We start from the raw sequence: 20,879 nt of genomic DNA on the forward strand, positions 1-20,879 counted from the left end.
CGGCATTAACGCCAGTGGCCCCCACGCGATTTCTCTGGGCCCTGTCTCGTGGGCCCCATACAGTGGACTATGCTGGGGTTTTAACCCAACGTGACCGCCGTGCAGGTCGGCACACAGCGGGAAGTTCATAAAGCCACTGCCGTCGTTTGTTGCTGGCTCGCGCGGAGTTAGCTTCAGCTGGAGTTTCTTCTCCTCCCACTCGCGGAACTCGCTCCTCGCCCCTCGCCGCCGCTGCAGGGGATCCATGGCGGCGTCTGGCGTGAAGCGGCCACCGCGGCCGGCCCCGGCCTCCTCCGGCGGTACGTGCAACCCCCTCTCTCTCTCTCTCTCTCTCTCGATCGGTCTCTCCGGCGTTAGCTCTCTGTATGCGTCTTTCTCCTGGCTCGTGTCTGTGCGGACGATTGTTGGATCTCTGCGCCTGCTCGTGCTTGCTTTTGTGGTTTGCTACGGTTTGATTTTGCCACAGTTTGTTCGGTAGCAAAGCTAGTCATCCGTTCGATCGTTTCTTACGGGCAGCTAGTGGCTGTGAATTGGTTTTGCTCGAGGTAGAGGAGTAGAGCTTCAACCAACAGAACTGTTAGAGCAGAGGGCGTATTTTGAGTTTAGCAAAACATGTCTTTTTTTATATACTCCATCTGTCCAAAGTAAGGGATTTTTGAAGTTTAAATTTTGTTTCAAAATAAATTAATCCCAAATACAAGTAGTTTTGAAATTTTACGTGGAGTTAAGAAATTGAGATTTGAAAATAAATTGTTATGATCAATTGAGATGAGAAAGTATACCGGGAATGATTGTAATTGATTGAGGGAAAAAAAGTAGCAGAGAAGTTGCTATATTTTAGGATGGAGGGAGTAATTTCATCTCTATCAGTGTATGAATCGAAAATTTTATCTCTGGTATAATATTTACTTCCCACCCACCCAATTTTCTATTAATGGAAGACTTTTTTTTCCTTTCTACTACTAAGTTGCCTCGGGGGATGCTAGGCATGATTTTGTTTAAGAACAGAGGTCAGAGGGAGTATTTGTTCTGCTCAAAGTTGCTCACCTTTTTGTTGCGCCCTTTTGTTTTTATCGTGTTGCTCTTCTTGGCCTTAAGTGCTTTCTTTGTTATTGAGAGAGCGAACGTGATACCTTTGTACTTGTTCATTTTAGTTTTTTTTCCCTTGAAAGATTCGGTTGCCCGGCTGGCCGGCTAAGAGAATTGTTTAGGTTACCTTCGGGCTTCGGGCTGAACATTTGAACAAGGAGGAGGTGCCGAGAGGTGCGATCGCAAACCACGCCTCCAGGCTCTTGGACGAGTACTCGCGTAGATCTTGATCTGTAATTCGTACCTGTTCCTGGTGATTACTCCCTCCGTCTCATTTTAAACGGGTTTCTGTCCAACGTTTAACCGTCCGTTTTATTTAAAAATTTTATAAAAAATAAAAAGTAAGTCGCGTATAAAGTATTATTCATGTTTTATTATTATCTAATAACAATAAAAATTCTAATCATAGAAAAATTAAATAATATAGACGGTCAAAAGTTAGACACAGAAATTCACAACCGCACTTAAAATGGGATGTAGAGAGTATGTATGACCATTATCGCACATCACCCCCTATTGAGTAGTCCATGTACTCCACCCGTCCCAAAATAAACCAACCTCATACTAAATTGTGACACATCCTAATACAACGAATCTGGATATTCTACGTGTTCAGACTCGTTACTATGATGTGTCACATCCTATCACGATGTTTGTTTATTTTGGGACGGAAGGAGTATGCACGTAGGGACCGAGTTGACTATGGATGAAGTGATGAACTTGTGCTTGAAAATGACACTCCAAGTTGATATTGTTTATTTTGTTTTGCTCTAAGCTTTCTTTAAGTACTGATAAGCTTTCTATAAGTACTGATAAGCTTTCTTAAGTGCGGATAAAATGACACTCCAGGTCCTATGATTAATCCTTCTTTTTTACATCTTTGTCCGTCATCATGCTTTCAGACTCTACTAATTAATCTACAAAGTGTTCTTATAATTATTCTCACTACAATATTTTAAGGGGCAATTATGTTTCTGCCCTTGCTTTACGATTTAATTGTGATTTTACCCTTGTTTTTTAGGGTTTGTGATTTTGCCCCTGCTTTTTTGAAATGAAGCAGTCGTCTGCCCCTGGTTTTGACAGAAGTTTGGTGGGCCCGAAATTTTAGAATTAAATGGTGAAACAAAATGTTATTATCATTTGTGAATGACCATTCTACCCTTCAATGAAAGAGGCAAATCCCCAATCCATGTCCCGAACTCCCGATTTCCACTCCAAACGCTATAGCTGGGTTGCAAGCGGCGGCGGCGGCGGCAGCGCGGGGCAGCTGCCGCGGGCCAGCGCGCGGCGGAGTCGGTGGAGTCGGGCGCGGGCAGGGAGGCGCGGCGGCGGACCGGCGGGCGCGCGGGGCAGGGAGGCGTGGCGCCCCCCGCGGCCAGCGCGCAGGGATGCGCGACGCGGCTGCCACGCGCAGGGAGGCGCGGCGGCCAGCGCACGGCGGAGAGGAGCGGCGGCTCCGTCGGCCAGCGAGCCAGCAGGCAGCGAGCAGGAAGCTTGGCGGCGGGATGGCGCTGTTAAAGGAAGCTTGACGACGTCGCGACCGCGACTCCCTCCCTCATCGACAACACCGCCGGGGAGCACGTCGTCCAGCCGACGGAGCCGCGGGCGCGGGCCTTCTCCTGTGGCTTCCGGCGTTCGTCGACCGGAGCTCCACGGCTTCCACCCTCCGAGGCAACGTCAGGTGGCTCAGAGATGTCACCGTCGGCGCCATACAGGCAGCGGTGGAGGCCTCCTCCTCCTCCAAGCCGGAGCCCGCCACCTTAGTTCATCCACATCCGCGGACCCAGAACCGAACGCAGGTTGGGGTTCTTGATTTTTTTTTCTTTTCTAGATAATGAAGTTGGGGTTCTTGATTTGCTACGCCATGCTTGTGATTCAATCTTGTTTCTGTAGCTTACCCAATATAAAGGACCTTGATCTTGTGCAATGTTGCAATCATATGTAATAAGTATGTACTACTTTATAAACTGTGTTCTGTCATCGTTTATATGAAATTGGCACAAAAATAACTTGAAACATATCCAGTGTGTATACCAAAACATGTCCAGGGGTATGTTTGTCTATTCACCACATATTTAACACCGTTACCACTAATTAACAGAGTAGGGGCAGGCGGCTCCTTCATTTCAAAAAAGCAGGGGCAAAATCACAAACCTTAAAAAACAAGGGTAAAATCACAATTGAATCGTAAAGCAAGGGCAGAAACACAATTGCCCCATATTTTAAAGTCACTTACCTTTCCATCTCTTTTTTATTGGCTATCCAATCTTATGTTTCAACCATCTGTACATAAAATTTTCGAGCGGTACATATCTCTGTCCCTGCCAGCTTTATCAATGTTGGTGACCAACTGACCATGTGTTTACTTTACAAATATGTATCGAAGAAGTCATAAGTAGATCCTTTGCTATTTTCCAAAGGAAGAAATTAGCTGTGTGTTCTTCACATTTTCTCAGCTGTAGAAGCACAAAAGGTGAGTGGTTTTGACTCTAGAACTGAACTGAATGATCCATGGGGTTGATCGTGACTTGATAGGATAGTGAATTATGAAAGGGGTGTACATTTTAGTCTTCGGACTGACCACATGATAACTCTGTACCTAGCCGTTCATTTATAGTCTCGCCTGATTTTTTTTTTTTTGATCCGTCACTGAGCAGACTATCTCTCTGTTAGTATTTAGACAACATGTATGCGTCATATTAGAAGAAGATTTAATTTTTTTTGTTACGCTGCTTTGTTGTGGAATGAAAAAAACGTTGTAGAATATATCACTGATACTCTTGTTGCATATGGAACGTTCAAGCCTATATTAATTATTTAATCCACGTGGGGGGATTTATTTGACTATGGATGAAGATGAACGTGAGCTATAGACTGACAAAGTCCGAGCTCACATGATACCATGTTACGTTGCTTGTCCTTCTCTATTTATCCTCTTCTTAGGGTAAGAGATGCACATCGTGTAGTTAATTATTTGTTTGGGATCTCTTATCACTAGCTATCCTTCTAGACTTTAAGAACTTGTCAATTGTTTGGGATATTTCCCTTACTGGAATATTTAATAGATGTATGAATATCTGACAAACTGATGACGGCCTCTTTGCTAGTATATGGAAGCTCTACCCACAAGGACTCAATACAGATGTCAGGATGTATTTTTATTGTGTTGGTTTTCAAGCAATCAATACAAATTGCATGTATTGTGTCATTGCAATTTGATTAAGCGAGCTATATCATCTTTAATTTGGGTGAAATCCTAAGTTCAGAAATAGACTTATCTCTTGAACCCACATAAAAGTATAGCCTATTCAGCGCTGCAAAATGAACCAACATAAAAATTATTTATTAGACTTTTTTCCTATTCAGTGCAAAATTTTCAAAACAATACCCAGTTACAGAGTGGAAATTAAATGGATATTATCGCCAGTCTTGCCACACAGCATCAGAGTTTGACATTGTTGCCTGCATCACTTTCACAGGTATGGTGAGGAAGCTCATCCTAGCTCTGGCCGTGTTCTTGCCGGCGCTGGTGTACCAGCAGCTCCAGCCTCCGCCTCCGAAGATCTGCGGCTCCCCGGGTGGCCCTCCGGTTACAGGGACAAGAACACAGCTCAAGGACGGTAGGCATTTGGCCTACCTGGAGTCCGGCGTCCCAAAGGACCAGGCCAAGTACAAGATCATCTTTGTTCATGGTTTTGACTCGTGCAGATACGATGCTCTCCCAATTTCCCCGGTAAATACACTGCACTTGTTCCTTTGTGATCAGACTGAACACTTGGACAGTCTGGTTAAAACTACAGTGCATCTAGTTATGTTCAGACTTCAGAATAGAAGTGATCTGTGATCATGATGAATTGTGATGATCATGTCATGGGCTGAAACCGGTGCAGGAGCTGGCGCAAGAGCTGGGCATTTACCAGCTGTCCTTCGATCGGCCGGGGTACGCCGAGAGCGACCCAAACCCGGCAAGTACAGAGAAGAGCATAGCCCTGGACGTCGAGGAGCTCGCGGACAACCTGCAGCTGGGCCCCAAGTTCTACCTCATGGGCTTCTCCATGGGCGGAGAGATCATGTGGAGCTGCCTCAAGCACATCTCACACAGGTAGAGTCGATCACCATTTTCATCTCCGGAAAATCTATGGCAGGAGTGCAGGACTGCTTGTTTCTGAATTCTGACCAATGTGTTTATTCATGCAGGCTCGCCGGGGTGGCCATTCTTGGCCCCGTGGGCAACTACTGGTGGTCCGGCTTGCCGTCGAACGTGTCGTGGCACGCCTGGAACCAGCAGCTCCCGCAGGACAAGTGGGCGGTCTGGGTCTCCCACCACCTGCCGTGGCTCACCTACTGGTGGAACTCCCAGAAGCTCTTCCCTGCCTCCAGCGTCATCGCCTACAACCCGGCCCTCCTCTCTGAGGAAGACAAGCTCATCATGCCCAAATTCGCCTTCCGAACCTACATGGTAAGGATCACCGGATCGCTTCATCACTTGCGTTGCATATTTAGTTGTAACTAGCGTTTGCTCATCGGTTTGCGTGTCGTTGTCGTTGTCGTTGTCGTCGTCGTCGCAGCCGCAGATAAGGCAGCAGGGGGAGTACAGCTGCCTGCACCGCGACATGACGGTCGGATTCGGGAAGTGGAGCTGGAGCCCGCTGGAGCTCGAGGACCCGTTCGCCGGCGGCAAAGGGAAGGTGCACCTGTGGCACGGCGCCGAGGACCTGATCGTGCCGGTCAGCCTGTCCAGGTACCTAAGCGAGAAGCTGCCCTGGGTCGTCTACCACGAGCTCCCCAAGTCCGGCCACATGTTCCCGCTCGCCGACGGGATGGCCGATACCATCGTCAAGTCGCTGCTGCTCGGCGATCAGCCACCTCAGGCCTGATCCTGATTCGAACTCTGGTCCTCCCCGTTCACCAATGTGGAGTGCGTTTCTTGGTGCTTCGTTAAGTACATATTGCTGGCATTGACAGCGTAGTTAATCGGCCGGTCGTCAGTAAAAGAAAAGCAGTTCGTTGATTATACTGTTGTGGTTGTATCTTCACTGAATTTTTCATCCGATATCTGGATAGTTTATCAACGTCTTGTTTTCCTATTGGCTCACCTGAAGTGCATCATGCGGTGAACTTGTTTTCCTACTGGCTGCAGTGATGAGGTAGCTTGCTTGTTGAGTTCAACTGCCACTGATCCTCGTTAATTGCAGGTTCTTCATAAGACAAGGCTTATAATCTGGAACGCGAGAATCGGTCTAGTTTTGGACCTGCTTTTGTTATAGAAAAAGAACAGATAGCGGCACATGGAAACTCAACCTCAACTTTGCATTATCATCAGTACCCATCGTCGATAGGAATGTAGATGTAGACATCTGCAATGAGACCACTATGGGCCGGGCTTCTATTTTCGCGGTCGGTCAGGCCTCAAGTCATCTCTTTCACACTTCCTGCTCTTGGGTTTGTTTTTTCCCTTCCCTTTTTGAATTTTTTTGAGATGGATTGATGGTACTCCTTGAGTTTTTTTTTTTTTGACGAAGTGAGTAGGAGTATGTCTGATTGATGTTGGCGGATCGGGGATCTGCAGAGGATGTTAGGGCCTTGGGCACTGCTCTTCTAATCGTCTTTGCCTGGCAGATACTGCTCGTACAGTAGCCCCACACAGAGGACTTGGGCGAGTAATTGGTTTGTTTTGGACCGTGTTGCTCTCTTGCTTTATTTTCCTTTTGATTTTTTGCCTTTAAGCTTCCCACTATGTTTTTCTCCCTCTGAAAGCTTCACGGTTACTGTTCTTTTTACACTCTTTTTTAAAAGCTTCGAAAGCTTTATAATTGAGAGAACGATCTAATGAATCCGAACCAGTTGAATTGAAAAACAGAAAAAACTACTAAACGGTGTTCCGTGGCGACGGAATAGTACTACTACCTTATCTCCTTCTCTTCCCCTCCACTCGCTCGCTCTCTCTCTCTCTCTGTCTCTTCCCCTCCACTCGCTCTCTCTCTCTCTCTGACTACCCACCATGAGCACGAAGGCGACGATGACAATGGCGACGACGACGACGACGGTGGCGACAGCGACGACGACAACGGTGCCATCACCACCAGCCCCCGCGGACGACCTGGACGACAGCCGGCGGGGCTCCCGACCGCCACAGGCGACGGCCGCCGTCGAGAAGCCTCCCCCTCAAGCTCCTCAAGCCGCTCCTCCTCTTCGTTGTTCTTGCCGCTAGCTTCCTCGCCGCTACTGCCCTCCTCCTCGGCGGCGCTGGCGCCTCCTACGGCCGGGGAGCGGTGGACGCGGCCATCGGGGGCGAGTGCTTTGGCACAACATGAGCGATGAGGAGCTGCTCTAGGCGGCGTCAATGGAGCCACGGGTTTGGCGGTTTGGAGCGAGGCACGTCAATGAACGACGGAATGGCACAAGGTAGGCACCAGATCTGTCACTTCCTCTTCCTCTTCCTCCGTCGCCGCCCCGCTGCTCGACCTCCCCGACCCGCGACTCCTCCTCCTTCTCTCTCTTGGGGTATCACACTGATACCCAGGTACCAAGGCCTGATACCTAGGTACCAGCTCGATACCTAGGGTACCAGGTGGCCTGATACCTAGGTACCAGCTCGATACCCAGGGTATCAGGTATCAGTCGATACCAGGGTACCAGGTACCAGCCGATACCAATGTACTAGGTACCACCTCGGTACCTTACCCAAGGTACCATGAGGATATGGCGGTGAGGTAGCTGCTACTCTGGGTGCTCAGGAGCGACGACGCCGGCGAGGTATGGCGCGTGAGGTAGCTTCTACTCTAGGTGCTCAAGGGCGGCGATGACGCCGGCGAGGTAAGGTAGCCGCTGCTCCGGCAACAATACCACGAGCAGGCGGTGGCTAGGTATCGAGACAAATCACGTGTTCTGCAGGGTGCTCCTTTATGTTGTCGGTGCTTTTTTAATTATCCCGTGAGTGCACTATTTCCACGGTATCCCGTGGGGTAGCAGCCCTCATTGAAAAAACTGCAGAACTGGGCGTTCTCCGAATAATTAAGTGCTACTTATCTTTTCCCGATTTTTCAACGGTCTGGTTGAAAAAAATATACTCCCTTCGACGCCTTCGTCCCATAATACAAGGGATTGATTTTGACATTTTGCTTGCACTGTGCCACCACTCATCTTATTTTTTAAAAAATGGAATTATTATTTATTTTATTTGTGACTTATTTTATTATCCAAAGTACTTTGAGCACAACTTTTATTTATTTTATTTGTGACTTATTTTATTATTCAAAGTACTTTAAGCACAACTTTTTATGTTTATATTTACACAAAATTTTTAAATAAGACGAGTGGTCAAACAGTACAAGCAAAAAGTTAAAATTCCTTATATTAAAATATATAAGACAGAGGGAGTATTAATTTTAGCCGTACGAGATTTATCAACTCCGTCGAAAAGTTAATCAAGTACATTTAGTACTCCGAATCTCTCACGGACCAGAATTTGTACCAGCAGGTGTCCCTTTAAAAAAAAGTGGTATCAAATTTTACTATTTTATTTCTCGTCAAAATCTGGTGTTAATTATTGGCGATCTCGTAATTTGAAAGGAGCCACTAGTGTATCCCGTCGGCTTCTCCCAAATTCCGAGCTCGTCGGACGGTTTCCCGGTCACGGCAGTACGGCACCAAGAAGCAAGCAATTGGTCTACCTTCAGTCCGGCATCTCAAATACTATAACAAACGGGATCGCCATGTACGACAATCCTTCTTACCTCCTCCGTGCTACATTCCCAATAAACAAACATCCGCTTGATTACCAAACTCGCTTAGCAAAACTTGGGTCATCTTACCACGAACTTCCCACGGCCGCCCACCTGTTCCTCGGTTGCCAATAGCACTCCCGACGCCATCGTGCCGTCGCCGGTTTGCTGCTCGGAGATGACGAGGGGCATGAGCTATGTGCAGCTGCTACCGCCTACTGGCGTACCAAACGATTTATTAGCCGTAACAAACTTCTTCGTCTGTTCTCAAAATAAATCAATCTCATATAGAATATAACAGAATATAGCATATTTTTACGTGTCACGTCCCGTACAAGTTTAGCTTACTTTAGAACAAATGGAGTATTGATAAACCAAAAACTAATTATAAATCAGAACGATTTATTAACTACTCAATAATAATTATAACCGGAACGATTAAAAGTTTGAAAAAACCACGCTAAAATACTTAATAAAAATAAAATAAAGTTTTAAAACCTGGGCAAATCATGAGGCCACGAATATTAATAAAGCCGATGCGGATAAGCCTATCAGACTAATCTGACTCACAGACGTTTAAAGTGGAAAGGATTTTCTGCCACAACGTCGATACCTGGTGCTGCTGACGCCGTCGCCGACCTGCTGTTTGCTTCTGCCACGGCTTCTTTTCCTGCGCCCAGCAGAGACGATGACTTCTTGGCATTAACGCCGCTGGCCCCACGTGATTTTCCTGGGCCCTGTCTCTTGGGCCCCACAGTGGCCTATGCACTGATACGTGACAGCGGTGCACGTCGGCACAGGAGCGCCCGGGCCGCCGTCCATAAAAGCCACTGCCCGGCCGTGTACTGTGGACTCGCCGTTGTTGCTGTTGCTTGGCTCCTCTCTTCTCCCACTCCCTCGCGAACTCGATCGCTTGCTGCCTTTGCTGGCCTTGGCAACCGCCGCATGGCGGCCTCCGGCGTGAAGCGGCCACCGAGGCCGGCCCCGGCCTCCTCCGGCGGTGCGTGCAATCTCTCTCTCTCTCTCTCTCTCTCTCGTTAGTTCTCTGTATGCGCGTGTCTTTCTTCAGGCTCGTGTTTGGGCGGCCGGTTGGTTCTCTGCTCCTGCTGATAGTGCTTGTTCTTGTGCTACTACGGTTTGATTTTGCGAGTTTTGCTCGGTGGCAAAAGCTAGTCGTCTGTTCGTTTTCTACGGGCAGGCTAGTGGCTGTGAATTGGTTTTGCTCGAGGTAGAGCGTCAACCGACGGAATTGTTCATTGTCTCGAAAAGAAACAACAGAATTGTTAGAGCAAACATGTCTTTGTGTATATGTGTTCTGCTCAAAGTAACTCGCCTTTTTTTTTCTAGCTTTGGTTTTATCGTGCTGCTCTGCTTGGCCGAAGTGCTTTCTTGGCCATTGAGAGTGCGACAAATACGTGATATCTTTGCAGTTGTTCATTTTAGAGAACTTCTTATTAGATAGAAAGATCTGGTTGTGGTTACTGACTTACCCGGCTAGGAAAATTGTTTGTTATCTTCGAGCTGAACATGGAGGAGGTGCCGAGAGGTACGATCGCAAATCACGCCTCCAGACTCTTGGACGAGCACACTCGATTAGATCTTGATCTGCAGTTCGTAGCAGTACCTGTTGATTATTCAACAAACTGGAACAAGCTACTAGTAGGAGTATTATTTATGACCACCATTGCACATCACCTTATTGATTAGTCCATGTATGTACGTGGGGGACCGAGTTGACTATGGATGGAGTGATGAACTTGGGCCTGAAAATGGCATTCCAAGTTGATATTATTTGTTTAGTTTTGCTCTAAACTTTCTTACATGCTGATAAAATGATACTCCAAGTCCTATGGTTAATCTTTTTTGGAACATCTTTATCCCAACATCATTTTCTTTGCGGGAGCCGTCATCATGCTTTCAGACTCTACTAATTAATCTGCAAAGTGTTTTTACAATTATCCCTCGCTACAATATTTTAAAGTCATTTTTTTAGATAATGAAATATTAAATTCACTTTCCTTTCGATGTTCTTTTTATTACATTTTTTTAGCAGTACATATTTCTGCCACTGTCAGCTTTATCAATCTTGGTGACCATGTATTTTCTTTACAGATATGTATCGAAGAAGTCATAAGTAGATTTTTTTGCTATTTCCAAAGGAAGAAATTAGCTGTGTGTTTAGTTCATGCTAAAATTGGAAGTTTGGTTGAAATTGGAACGATGTGACGGAAAAGTTAGAAGTTTGTGTGTGTAGAAAAGTTTTGATGTGATAAAAAAGTTGAAAGTTTGAATAAATAGTTTGGATCTAAACAAGGCCTGGTGTGTTCTTCTTGACATTTTCTCAGCTGTAGAGGTACAAAAGGTGTGCGCTTTTGACTCTAGAACTGAACCGAATGATCCATGCAGTTGATTGTGACTTGATAGGATAGTGAATTAGTATTGTACTACATCTGTCCCATTTTAAGTGTAGTTGTATATTTTAAGTGTAGTTGTATGTTCCGTATCCAACATTTGACCATCCGTCTTATTTCGAAAATTCATGAAAAAATTAAAAAAATAGTCACACATAAAATATTATTTATGTTTTACCATCTAATAACAATAAAAATACTAATCAAATTTTCTTTTTAGATAAGACGAACGGTCAAATGTTAGATATAAATAGTGTAAAACTACAGTCTTTCTAGGACGGAAGTAGTATGTTTTAGTCCTTGGACTGGCCACATGTTGAGAAACGCCCATAGATCTTCTGGCTAGCTTCACAAGGTGGTGGGCTAGACAATCTGGATTCGAAGCCTCACCCCTTCTAATTATTTGATATTATGTTCTTCCTTAATATTTGCGTCATTTTTGGACTGGCCACATGTTAACTCTGTGCCTGATCATCATTCACTTGAACAGCTGTAAGCTACAACAGATTCATCGTAATAGATTGTGTCTTATTTTAAATTAGGTTAGGTTATTTTTGCGACAGAATGAGTAAGTATCATGATTTATTGATCTGCATGAGCAGATCATTTGTCTGTTAGTAGTGTTAGACAACCTGTATGTATCATTAAAAGAATATTGAATTTTCTTTGTTATGTCGCCTTGTTGTGGTATGAAAAAACATGCAGTACATTATTGATCCTCTTGTTGTATACTTCATTCGTTGTATAAGTAAGCCTAGTGCAAGATATAACATATCTAATACGATGAATATGAATAATACATTATATACTCCTATTAGTAAATCTAGAGAGAAAAATTGTTGTAAAATCTATTTTTTGTGCACTTTACCTGAATGTAGGTTATATGTACCTGGGTGTAAGTGATATGTAACTGAGTATAACTATAAGTTGGGTATGCAAGAAAATAAATTCTGATATAAGATGTTACGGACCAAAACTTGAAAGATAGGAATGAAATAGCAAACTCATTTTTTTTATGGACCGAGGGAGTATGGATTATTCGAACATATATTAGTTGTTTAGTCCATGTGGCGGTTGATTTGACTATGGGTGAAGATGAACGTGCGCTATATTATATAGACTGACGGTCCGAGCTCACATGCTATGTTGCTTTGTCCTTTGCTATTTATCTTCTTCTTGGGTAACATATGCAAGTAGTTATAGTAGACTTTAGGAATCTGTCAATTGTTTGGGATATTCTCCTTACTGGAATATTTAATAGAAGTCTGAATATCTGATAAACTGATGAGGCCATGAGGGCCTCTTTGCTATTTGGGAGCTCTGACGACACGGTTGACTAGGAACTATCAAGGATCAGGATGTATTGGTAGTTTTGGTTTGCAAGCAGTTCAATACAGATGTCAATATATCATTGCAATTCGATTAAGCCTATCATCTTTAATTTAGTTTTTTTTACGCTGATCTTTAATTTAACTGAAAGCCTAAGTTCAGAAATAGACGTATCTCTTCAACTCACATAAAAGTACAGCTGTACAGTCTATTCAAAGCTGCAACACAAATCAACTAAAATTGCTCATCAGGTTTTTTCCTGTTCAGTGCATAATTTTCAAACCAATTCCTAGTTACGTAGTGGAAAATGGATATCGTGACACAGTGTCAGTTTGACATGTTACCTGTGTATCACTTTCAGTAAGGAAGCTCATTCTAGCTCTGGCCGTGTTCTTGCCGGCGCTGCTGTACAGTCAGCTCCAGCCTCCGCCTCCGAAGATCTGCGGCTCCCCGGGTGGCCCTCCGATTACAGGGACAAGAACACGGCTCAAAGACGGTAGGTATTTGGCCTACCTGGAGTCCGGCGTTCCAAAGGAGCAGGCCAAGTACAAGATCATCTTTGTTCATGGTTTCGACTCGTGCAGATACGATGCACTCCCTATTTCCCCGGTAAAGATACTGGCACTTACCTATCTTGTTCATTTTTCAAGTCTGAACACTTTAAACAGTCTGGTTAAAAACTACTCCCTCCGTTCCAAAGTATTAACATTTAGTCATTTACGGTATATCTTGAAACTGGGGGAAGAATACAGTGTATTTAGTTATGTTTCAGATTTCAGAGCATAGTGATACATGATCATGATGATCATATCATGGACTGAGACTGAAACTGGTGCAGGAGCTGGCGCAAGAGCTGGGCATTTACCAGCTGTCCTTCGATCGGCCGGGGTACGCCGAGAGCGACCCAAACCTGGCAAGTACAGAGAAGAGCATCGCCCTGGACATCGAGGAGCTCGCCGACAACCTGCAGCTGGGCCCCAAGTTCTACCTCATGGGCTTCTCCATGGGCGGCGAGATCATGTGGAGCTGCCTCAAACACATCTCACACAGGTAATTAGCTTGTGTTATCACTGTTCTTACTTCAGCTGATCAGCGTTTTCTTCTCTGAAAAATCTATGGCAGGACTGCAAATTTCTGAACTCTGACCAATGTGTTTATTCATGCAGGCTCGCCGGGGTGGCCATTCTTGCCCCCGTGGGCAACTATTGGTGGTCCGGCTTGCCGTCGAACATGTCGTGGCACGTCTGGAACCAGCAGCTCCCGCAGGATAAGTGGGCGGTCTGGGTCTCACACCACCTGCCATGGCTCACCTACTGGTGGAACTCCCAGAAGCTCTTCCCTGCCTCCAGCGTCATCGCCTACAACCCGGCTCTCTTCTCTGAAGGAGACAAGCTCCTCCTGTCCAAGTTCGCCTTCCGAACCTACATGGTAAGGATCACTGGATTACTTCATCACGTTGCATTGCATATTTGCTTGTAACTGGCGTTTTGCTCATCGGTTTGCGTGTCGTTGTCGCAGCCGCAGATAAGGCAGCAGGGGGAGTATGGCTGCCTGCACCGCGACATGACAGTCGGATTCGGGAAGTGGAGCTGGAGCCCACTGGAGCTCGAGGACCCGTTCGCCGGCGGCGAAGGGAAGGTGCACCTGTGGCACGGCGCCGAGGATCTGATCGTGCCGGTCAGCCTGTCCAGGTACCTCAGCGAGAAACTCCCCTGGGTCGTCTACCACGAGCTCCCCAAGTCCGGCCACATGTTCCCTCTCGCCGACGGGATGGCCGACACCATCGTCAAGTCGCTGCTGCTCGGGGATCAGCCACCTCAGGCCTCCTGATTCGAACTCCTCTAGTGTGCTTTTCCCGTCCTTCATTAAGTACATATTGCTGGCCCTGATAGTTAATGAGCTGGTCGTCAGCTCGTGGTGACTTAATAAGATTTCCCAATTTAGGATGATTGAGAAATTTGCCGGATTTCTACACTTCTGCCCGAGACTGTTCTTCCCCACCGTGTTTGAACCGCGGCCTGTGTAACTCTAAGTTCAAGTTCGTTATGGGCTAATCGCATTAGGATTGCGTTTCGTTTTCGTTTGGACCGAGAAACTATGGCCCATAAGGCTTGGTCTGGTCGGGTTGCTTAGGCACAACTAGAAATAAGTCCACTTTAACTCCCACAAATATAGGTCCAATCTAATTTGTATTCCTCAACTGCAATCTGATTATTAAAATCAGTGTATTTTGACTTCTTCGGCAGTTTTGAGAGTGGCTTTTTTCCTGACGTGGCACGTTTATCTAGTTGAACTAGCTGGGTCAGCATGTAGGGTCCACTTCTGATTCACCCTTCGTTTTCTTCTCTTCCTTCCCTTACCCTTCAGCTCTCTTCCCTTTTCCTTTCAGCGGTAGAATGGTACCTGGGCAGCGGCAGGATGTAGCAAGGCAATGGTGGGCGGCAGCAAGGTGCTCACCTAAGCTCCTATCAGTGACGAGCCCCCCGCCCCCAACCGAGTCAACTATTAGAGGCTCGGAGCACACCGCTTACCTAGAGCAACATGGCCATCTCGCGACGTGTCAGTGGCCATCTTCCTCTGGTACTCCTGCCAAGCAGTGAGCTGAGCTCGAGGCAAAGAGAGTGGAGTGAAAGAGAAAGGAGAGAGAGAGAATTGGGGACTCCCTAGCTTGACCTCCCCCACTCCGAGGTCCACGGCGGAGGAAAGAAGACGGTGGTAGACGAACCCATCGAGGTTGGGTCATCGTCGTGGTTGCGTCTCCCATGGCTCATTCGAGTGGTTGGGGCGACGGAGGCATGGAGATGTAGGTAGTGTCTGAGGGAAGCGAGATGTGGAGGTTGCCGCCTCTATTTGCCCTTTTTGGATTCCCAGGGTGGATAAGCCGTCGCCACCCATCTCCCTCACTTTGTTGCTGCCCGCAGCTCAACTAGTTCCACCACCGCTAATTCCCTCACCCTATTGCCTCCAGCCGCTCTACTTGTTCTGCCGCGTGCCTAGCTCCCAACCTGCTACCGCCGATGCATCGGAGCATAGGGGCGATACATTGGCCATATTGGCTGACAAGGTGGCGGAAACAATAACCACACGAGCTGGGACCTCTTCCTTCTATGACATGGAAGCATGGGCGCCCCTCCTACGGCCAACGCATGCCGAAACAACGCAGACCTCAACCTCCCCCCTCTGTTGTCGCCTCGTTGCCCGGCTATCACCGAGAAGACGTGTGTGTGGGGGGGGGGGACAGGGGGGAGGAGGGGGCATAGCTCCCCTGAGCTCCTCCACTGTCGACACACCACCCTCTCCTCAATTTCCCACCGCCTTGCTGATGAAGTCCGAGAAGACATGGGGCCATGGGGGAGAGAGGGGAGAGGATGACATGTGAGTCCTACTTATTTCTTTTTAATATCTTTGATGACCGGACTGATACATGGACGCCACATCAGCGAATACTACATGGACGCCACATTAGCGAATACCACCTTCAATACTACCTAGGAATCATTTTGCACCGGTTTTAGTAGTTGAAGGAGTCGTTATACCCGATTATACGGTAGAGAGATGAATCAGATTAGACTATATTTTGTTGAAGTCAGACTTTTCCCTAACTACACCCTCCTCTGTCCTCTCGGTCGGCCCATTACGTGGCCCATTTCAACGTTTTTCCCTCCATGTTTCCGTGGCCATCACTTGCTCTCCGTGAAACAAATCGAATAACTTAATTGGAATCGAACGGTTTGGGAATTTTTCTTTCTCTGGCGCGACCATCGTTGAAGGCTACTCTACGGTTTGCAACAAAGTTTCTATACCAACTACTACGAGTAGTAACAGGGTACGCGAATATATACTCCCATGCTTTTGGTTGCGCTCGTGTTAATTTTGCTCCAACGAGCAAAACGACAAGAGAGAAAAGCGGGCATCACTATACCACCGGAAACCGCAGGAACGAGACGACAGCACCGTCCCCACGTCGGCGTCATCCATCCATCCATCGATCCAGTGGCTGGCGCGCCGCGCGCGAGCGGACGAGGAAGAACGGAGCACGGATCGCAGCATCCGCGCGCGTGTGACGGCACCGGCGTCTCCTCCCGCTCGAACCCCCCGTGATGAGTGGCCGCGCCGCACGCTGGGCGTGGCGCTGCCGATCACCACCCGCGCGCCGTGCCTCGCGCGATCACCTCATCACATCGGGCACGCGTGAGACGGAAGGACGACGCGGGCACGCGCGCGTCTTTTCTCAGCGATTGTTTCGGTCGCGGAATCGGGTTGGGGCGGACGGAGAAAAGCAGCCATCGACGTACGCCCGGACTAGGGAAGGCATCGTCGTCCAAGAAAAGAGGAAGCCGACAACGGGAATATAAACGAGGACGTCATTACTACTACTACCCTCTTTCTCTCTGGCCTCGCTCCTCTCCTGTTGGTGTGGTGACTGGAGGTTTCTCCTGCTCTTTCCTCTTGGGCCACCTGCGCGTGGACAAGTGGACATGCTGCATTCGTTTTTCTTTGTCAGGGAACAGTGGAGTTGGAAACTGTTTTAAACACTCGGGGTGGACGTTCACCCATTCCTAGCATGTCATTTTAATGGTTATGAAATTTTTTTCAAAAAAATTAGCATGATAGGTTAATATGTAATATATCACTTCACAAACATGCAAAGTTTAAATTTGATTTCTACAAATTGCAACAAAAATAACAAGTTCTTGTTATTTTAGTTACAACTTTTAGAAATCGAATTTGAACTTGCATATTTCTAAAGTGATATATTACATATTAATCTATCTTGTAATTTTTTATGAAATTTTTTCATAATCATTTAGTTGACATACAAGAAACGAGTGGATGTCCATCCGAGATATTAGAATCCATCACAGTGGAGTAACTAATGGTTGTGCATCCCTCGGTTACTTAATTGTTGTGCTACAGGGGATGGAATGTTTGTAGTCGTTAATTCCACAATCGTTGCATCAACATTTTTTTTAGACTAAGGGCATTAAGCCCCCATTTCCATTACTAGAAATGACAGATTACAAAAGCAAGTCTTACAAACTGAAACAATAATAATAAAAAAAAGGAGGCCAACACACTGGCTGTTTTTTCCAGACTAGAACTGTCCAGAAGACATAGAAGAACACATCCCCATCCTCAAACTTGCATAAGAGCAAGTTTAGGGCCTGTTTGGCACAGCTCCAGCTCCAGCTCTGTCGACGGAGGATACTCGTAGACCAGATATAGAGGGTATTGGGGTACACTGGTACGAGGATCTACGTAGTACGACATCAAGGAAACGGAAAACATGGATTATACTGGTTCAGTCCCCTTGATAGGTAATAGCCCTAATGCAGTTGATATGAGATTATATAGTGGAAACCACAGATTACAAAGGGAATAGCAGAACTCGATGATACCGACGAGACCATAGTCAAGTTGATTCGACTAGATCACCCGGCGATTTGGCTCCTGTAGGTTCCGGCTTCGTAAGGCTGTGGTGGTTGTCTTGGCTATGAGATTTGATGCCTTAGGTCCTACCAGGGGGTCCCTTTTATACCGCAGGTCAGTTGGTCTCCAAGTAGAACTCGGAGACATCGGATCCTACACAATACAATGACGACCCAGTTCTATTCGAGTAGGACTCCTTCCGTCTGTGGACTCCGTGATGGATTTCCTTAACGTGTACATAAAGCGTCCGTATACGTGCAGGTATACCATATCAATACACGACATATATCCAAGGGTAGAGGGTATACCTTATCCGTAACCCTGACAAGCTCCACCCCTCCTGGAGCTGGAGCTCAGCCAAACAGTTTCAGCTCCACCAAAACTGGGAGTGAAGTTGGGTGGAGCTCTCTCACAAAATGAACTAAAGTTGTGGAGCTGGGTTTAGACAGCTCCACAATTCCACTCCAGACCCAACTCCTGGAGTTAAATTGAGGAGTTGGAGCTGTACCAAATAAGCCCTTAATAGTATATCCCACTACTAGCACCAAATCATCTATAGCCAATGTAATAGCCAATTCATACAATAGTTATTTACTATACTATTAATACCTGGTCCCACCTGTCATACACACATTACGTCTTGGAGTCCGTGCTGCAGCTGGCTACTGATCTGTAGCCCGCTGCTCTTCTCTCTCTTCATTTATCTCTTTAAAATATGTTTATAGCTGGCTTATAGCCTGCTATTGTACCTGCTCTAACAAGACTTCAGGGACTAACAAGGACCGAAAACCCAACAGCAAAAGATCAGCACTGCAGCCTCCCCACCGGCCTCCATCCAAATCTGGAGTTGTACACTTCACTTGCAATTTGTCTTATGAGCTTGGCCCCAAGAGCAGCCTTCTTTGATCTGCCTCCAGCTTCTACAAAAGAGCCCATGATTCCATCCAGTGGCAAACCAAGAAAACTACATCAGTGGGATCATTAGGCAAATTTTTATCAAAGCAGACTTTATTCCTGGTCTTCTAAACAGTCCAGATTACAGCAGCAATACCAATGACAATCAGATTTTTGGTTTTATTTGAGAAAGCAGAAAGCCAAGTCCCAAAAAGATGTTGGCAATCTTTAGCCGTTTTGAGGTCAAAAGCACACTATATATGATGTTCCAAATTAATCTGACAAGAGAGCAACAATCGTTGCATCAACATGTTTCCGTTTTGTCCCAAGTGAAATGCAGCTGTGATGAATGGCACCGTCTGACGCTAAATATGTGAGGTACAATAACTGCATGCCTCTCCGAAGTCCAAGTGAACAAGTGACCAACACACGGACCATGATTAGGCAACTGCATGAACGTCCAAGATTAGCATCCACCTCCAACCGTAGCGTTCAGCTTGCCAAGCTCGATCGATGCAGTGCCTGCCTGCCGGCGGGGTCAGATTATTGACGTTAATGGACGCCGACGACGGACAGCAGCGCCGGGCCGGGTGCTCTCCGTGTGTATGTGGACCCTGCAAAGAAAAAATCAAATCTGCTGGTGGCATCAACCCATTGGCCCTCCTGCGTCCAGGCCGCCCCGCGCTGCCTCCCAGCCTCACGATGCAGCCCCGCTCCGCCAACGCAAATACTACGGGCGCGCTACTGGTGGTTGCGGGTTGCGCTCCGATCCGCGTGCGCGCTTGCTTGCTAGTAAGCGCGGAGGCAGGCAGGCAGCAGGCCACGCTCCCCTCGCAGCCACCATGCATAAGCGTCGCCTCCGTCTCTCCTCTCTTCTCCCCTCTCCTCGTAACGTGTCCGCTTCTTCCCCCACCCGTCCCCCACCACCTACTACCCTGATCTTTTCCCCCACACGCGAGGCGAGAACTTATATCACCGGCAAAGGAAGGCAGCCGGGAGCCGCTGCTGCTGCGGTAGCTAGCTTGCTTGCCGTTCGTTCGTGTGTGTGTGCGTGTGCGTAAGCTTAAGAGGTTGATTGGCTAAGCTAGCAAGCCGGCCGCATGGCGACTTCCGGCGACGTCGAAGAGGTGCCGGAGCCGGGCATGGATCACCCGGCTGAGCCATGCATGGGCGTCGGCGGCGACCAGCTGGTGCCGACGACGGAGGAAATAAGCCTCCCGCTGGCGGCCGAGACGACGTCAGATCACCATGAAGCGGCACAGCTGGAGCAGTCCGCGGAGACGTCGACGTCAGAGTCGGAATCAGAGGAGGTGGCCGCCAAGACGACGTCCGATTCCAGTGAGGCGGCGGCGGTTATTCCCAAGCACGCCGCGGAGGGTTCGTCGACGGCGTCAGAGGAGGAGCAGGTAGCGAAGAAGGAGCTGAAGGAAGCCGAGGAGGACGATGGCCTGCAGGGCGAGAGCGCGCGGGAGAGGCTGAAGCGGCACAGGCGGGAGATGGCCGGGAGGGTGTGGGTGCCGGACATGTGGGGGCAGGAGAAGCTGCTCAAGGACTGGGTGGACTGCGCCGCCTTCGACCGCCCGCTCGTGCCGCCCGACCTGCTCACGGCGCGCCGGGCGCTCGTCGCCGAGTGCTGCGCGCGCCGCCCGGACCGGACGACGACGCCGCCCGGACCGGACGACGACGCCGCCCGCCAGATCCAGCCCTCTCCGGGTGCAAAAAAGCTGCTCCTGATTATCGAGCTTGATTACTAGCAGCGCTTCAATTCGCCTCCAGCTTCACTAGCCATATTAGCTAGCCGCGTGCATACGCCTTCTTTTTTTGCTCAAATAAGAGATATTACCCTTCTTGTTTCCGAGTTGTGAAGGTCCTTTTTTTTTCCTGTTCTAAACTTCTAATTCTGATGATAGTGTGAATTACATTTACTGATTTACACATATATGAGCTTTCCCTGCATAAAGAAAGGGTTTTGTCATGTATATATGAGTTTGATTAGATTGTA

The 20,879-nt window shown here is 47.5% G+C and overlaps 3 protein-coding genes across 5 annotated transcripts; all 3 read left to right on the forward strand.

The window, feature by feature from the left end:
- The first annotated feature begins 159 nt into the window (after positions 1 to 159).
- Positions 160 to 6,184, forward strand: LOC4335776 (uncharacterized). 3 transcript variants are annotated; one of them, XM_066309595.1, is made up of 6 exons: positions 160 to 299; positions 2,111 to 2,888; positions 4,569 to 4,822; positions 4,980 to 5,191; positions 5,287 to 5,548; positions 5,658 to 6,184. In XM_066309595.1, exons 2-6 carry the CDS (start codon positions 2,255 to 2,257, stop codon positions 5,964 to 5,966), a joined length of 1,671 nt encoding a protein of 556 aa, XP_066165692.1. In that variant the 5' UTR covers positions 160 to 299; positions 2,111 to 2,254; the 3' UTR covers positions 5,967 to 6,184. The 3 variants fall into 3 exon arrangements, with proteins under 3 accessions (XP_066165692.1, XP_066165693.1, XP_015636775.1); XM_066309596.1 differs by having other exon boundaries at positions 2,150 to 2,888; XM_015781289.3 differs by lacking the exon at positions 2,111 to 2,888.
- A 3,251-nt stretch (positions 6,185 to 9,435) lies between these two features.
- On the forward strand, positions 9,436 to 14,632 carry LOC4335777 (uncharacterized). The gene is made up of 5 exons (XM_015778382.3): positions 9,436 to 9,813; positions 12,915 to 13,162; positions 13,392 to 13,603; positions 13,720 to 13,981; positions 14,072 to 14,632. Exons 1-5 carry the CDS (start codon positions 9,759 to 9,761, stop codon positions 14,381 to 14,383), a joined length of 1,089 nt encoding a protein of 362 aa, XP_015633868.1. The 5' UTR covers positions 9,436 to 9,758; the 3' UTR covers positions 14,384 to 14,632.
- A 4,982-nt stretch (positions 14,633 to 19,614) lies between these two features.
- LOC4335778 (uncharacterized) lies at positions 19,615 to 20,879 on the forward strand. Its single transcript, XM_015778905.3, has one exon. The coding sequence runs from the start codon at positions 19,978 to 19,980 to the stop codon at positions 20,629 to 20,631; it is 654 nt and encodes a 217-aa protein (XP_015634391.1). The 5' UTR covers positions 19,615 to 19,977; the 3' UTR covers positions 20,632 to 20,879.

This window comes from Oryza sativa, chromosome 4 (genome assembly GCF_034140825.1).
Source record: "Oryza sativa Japonica Group chromosome 4, ASM3414082v1".
Taxonomy (NCBI): Eukaryota; Viridiplantae; Streptophyta; class Magnoliopsida; order Poales; family Poaceae; genus Oryza; species Oryza sativa.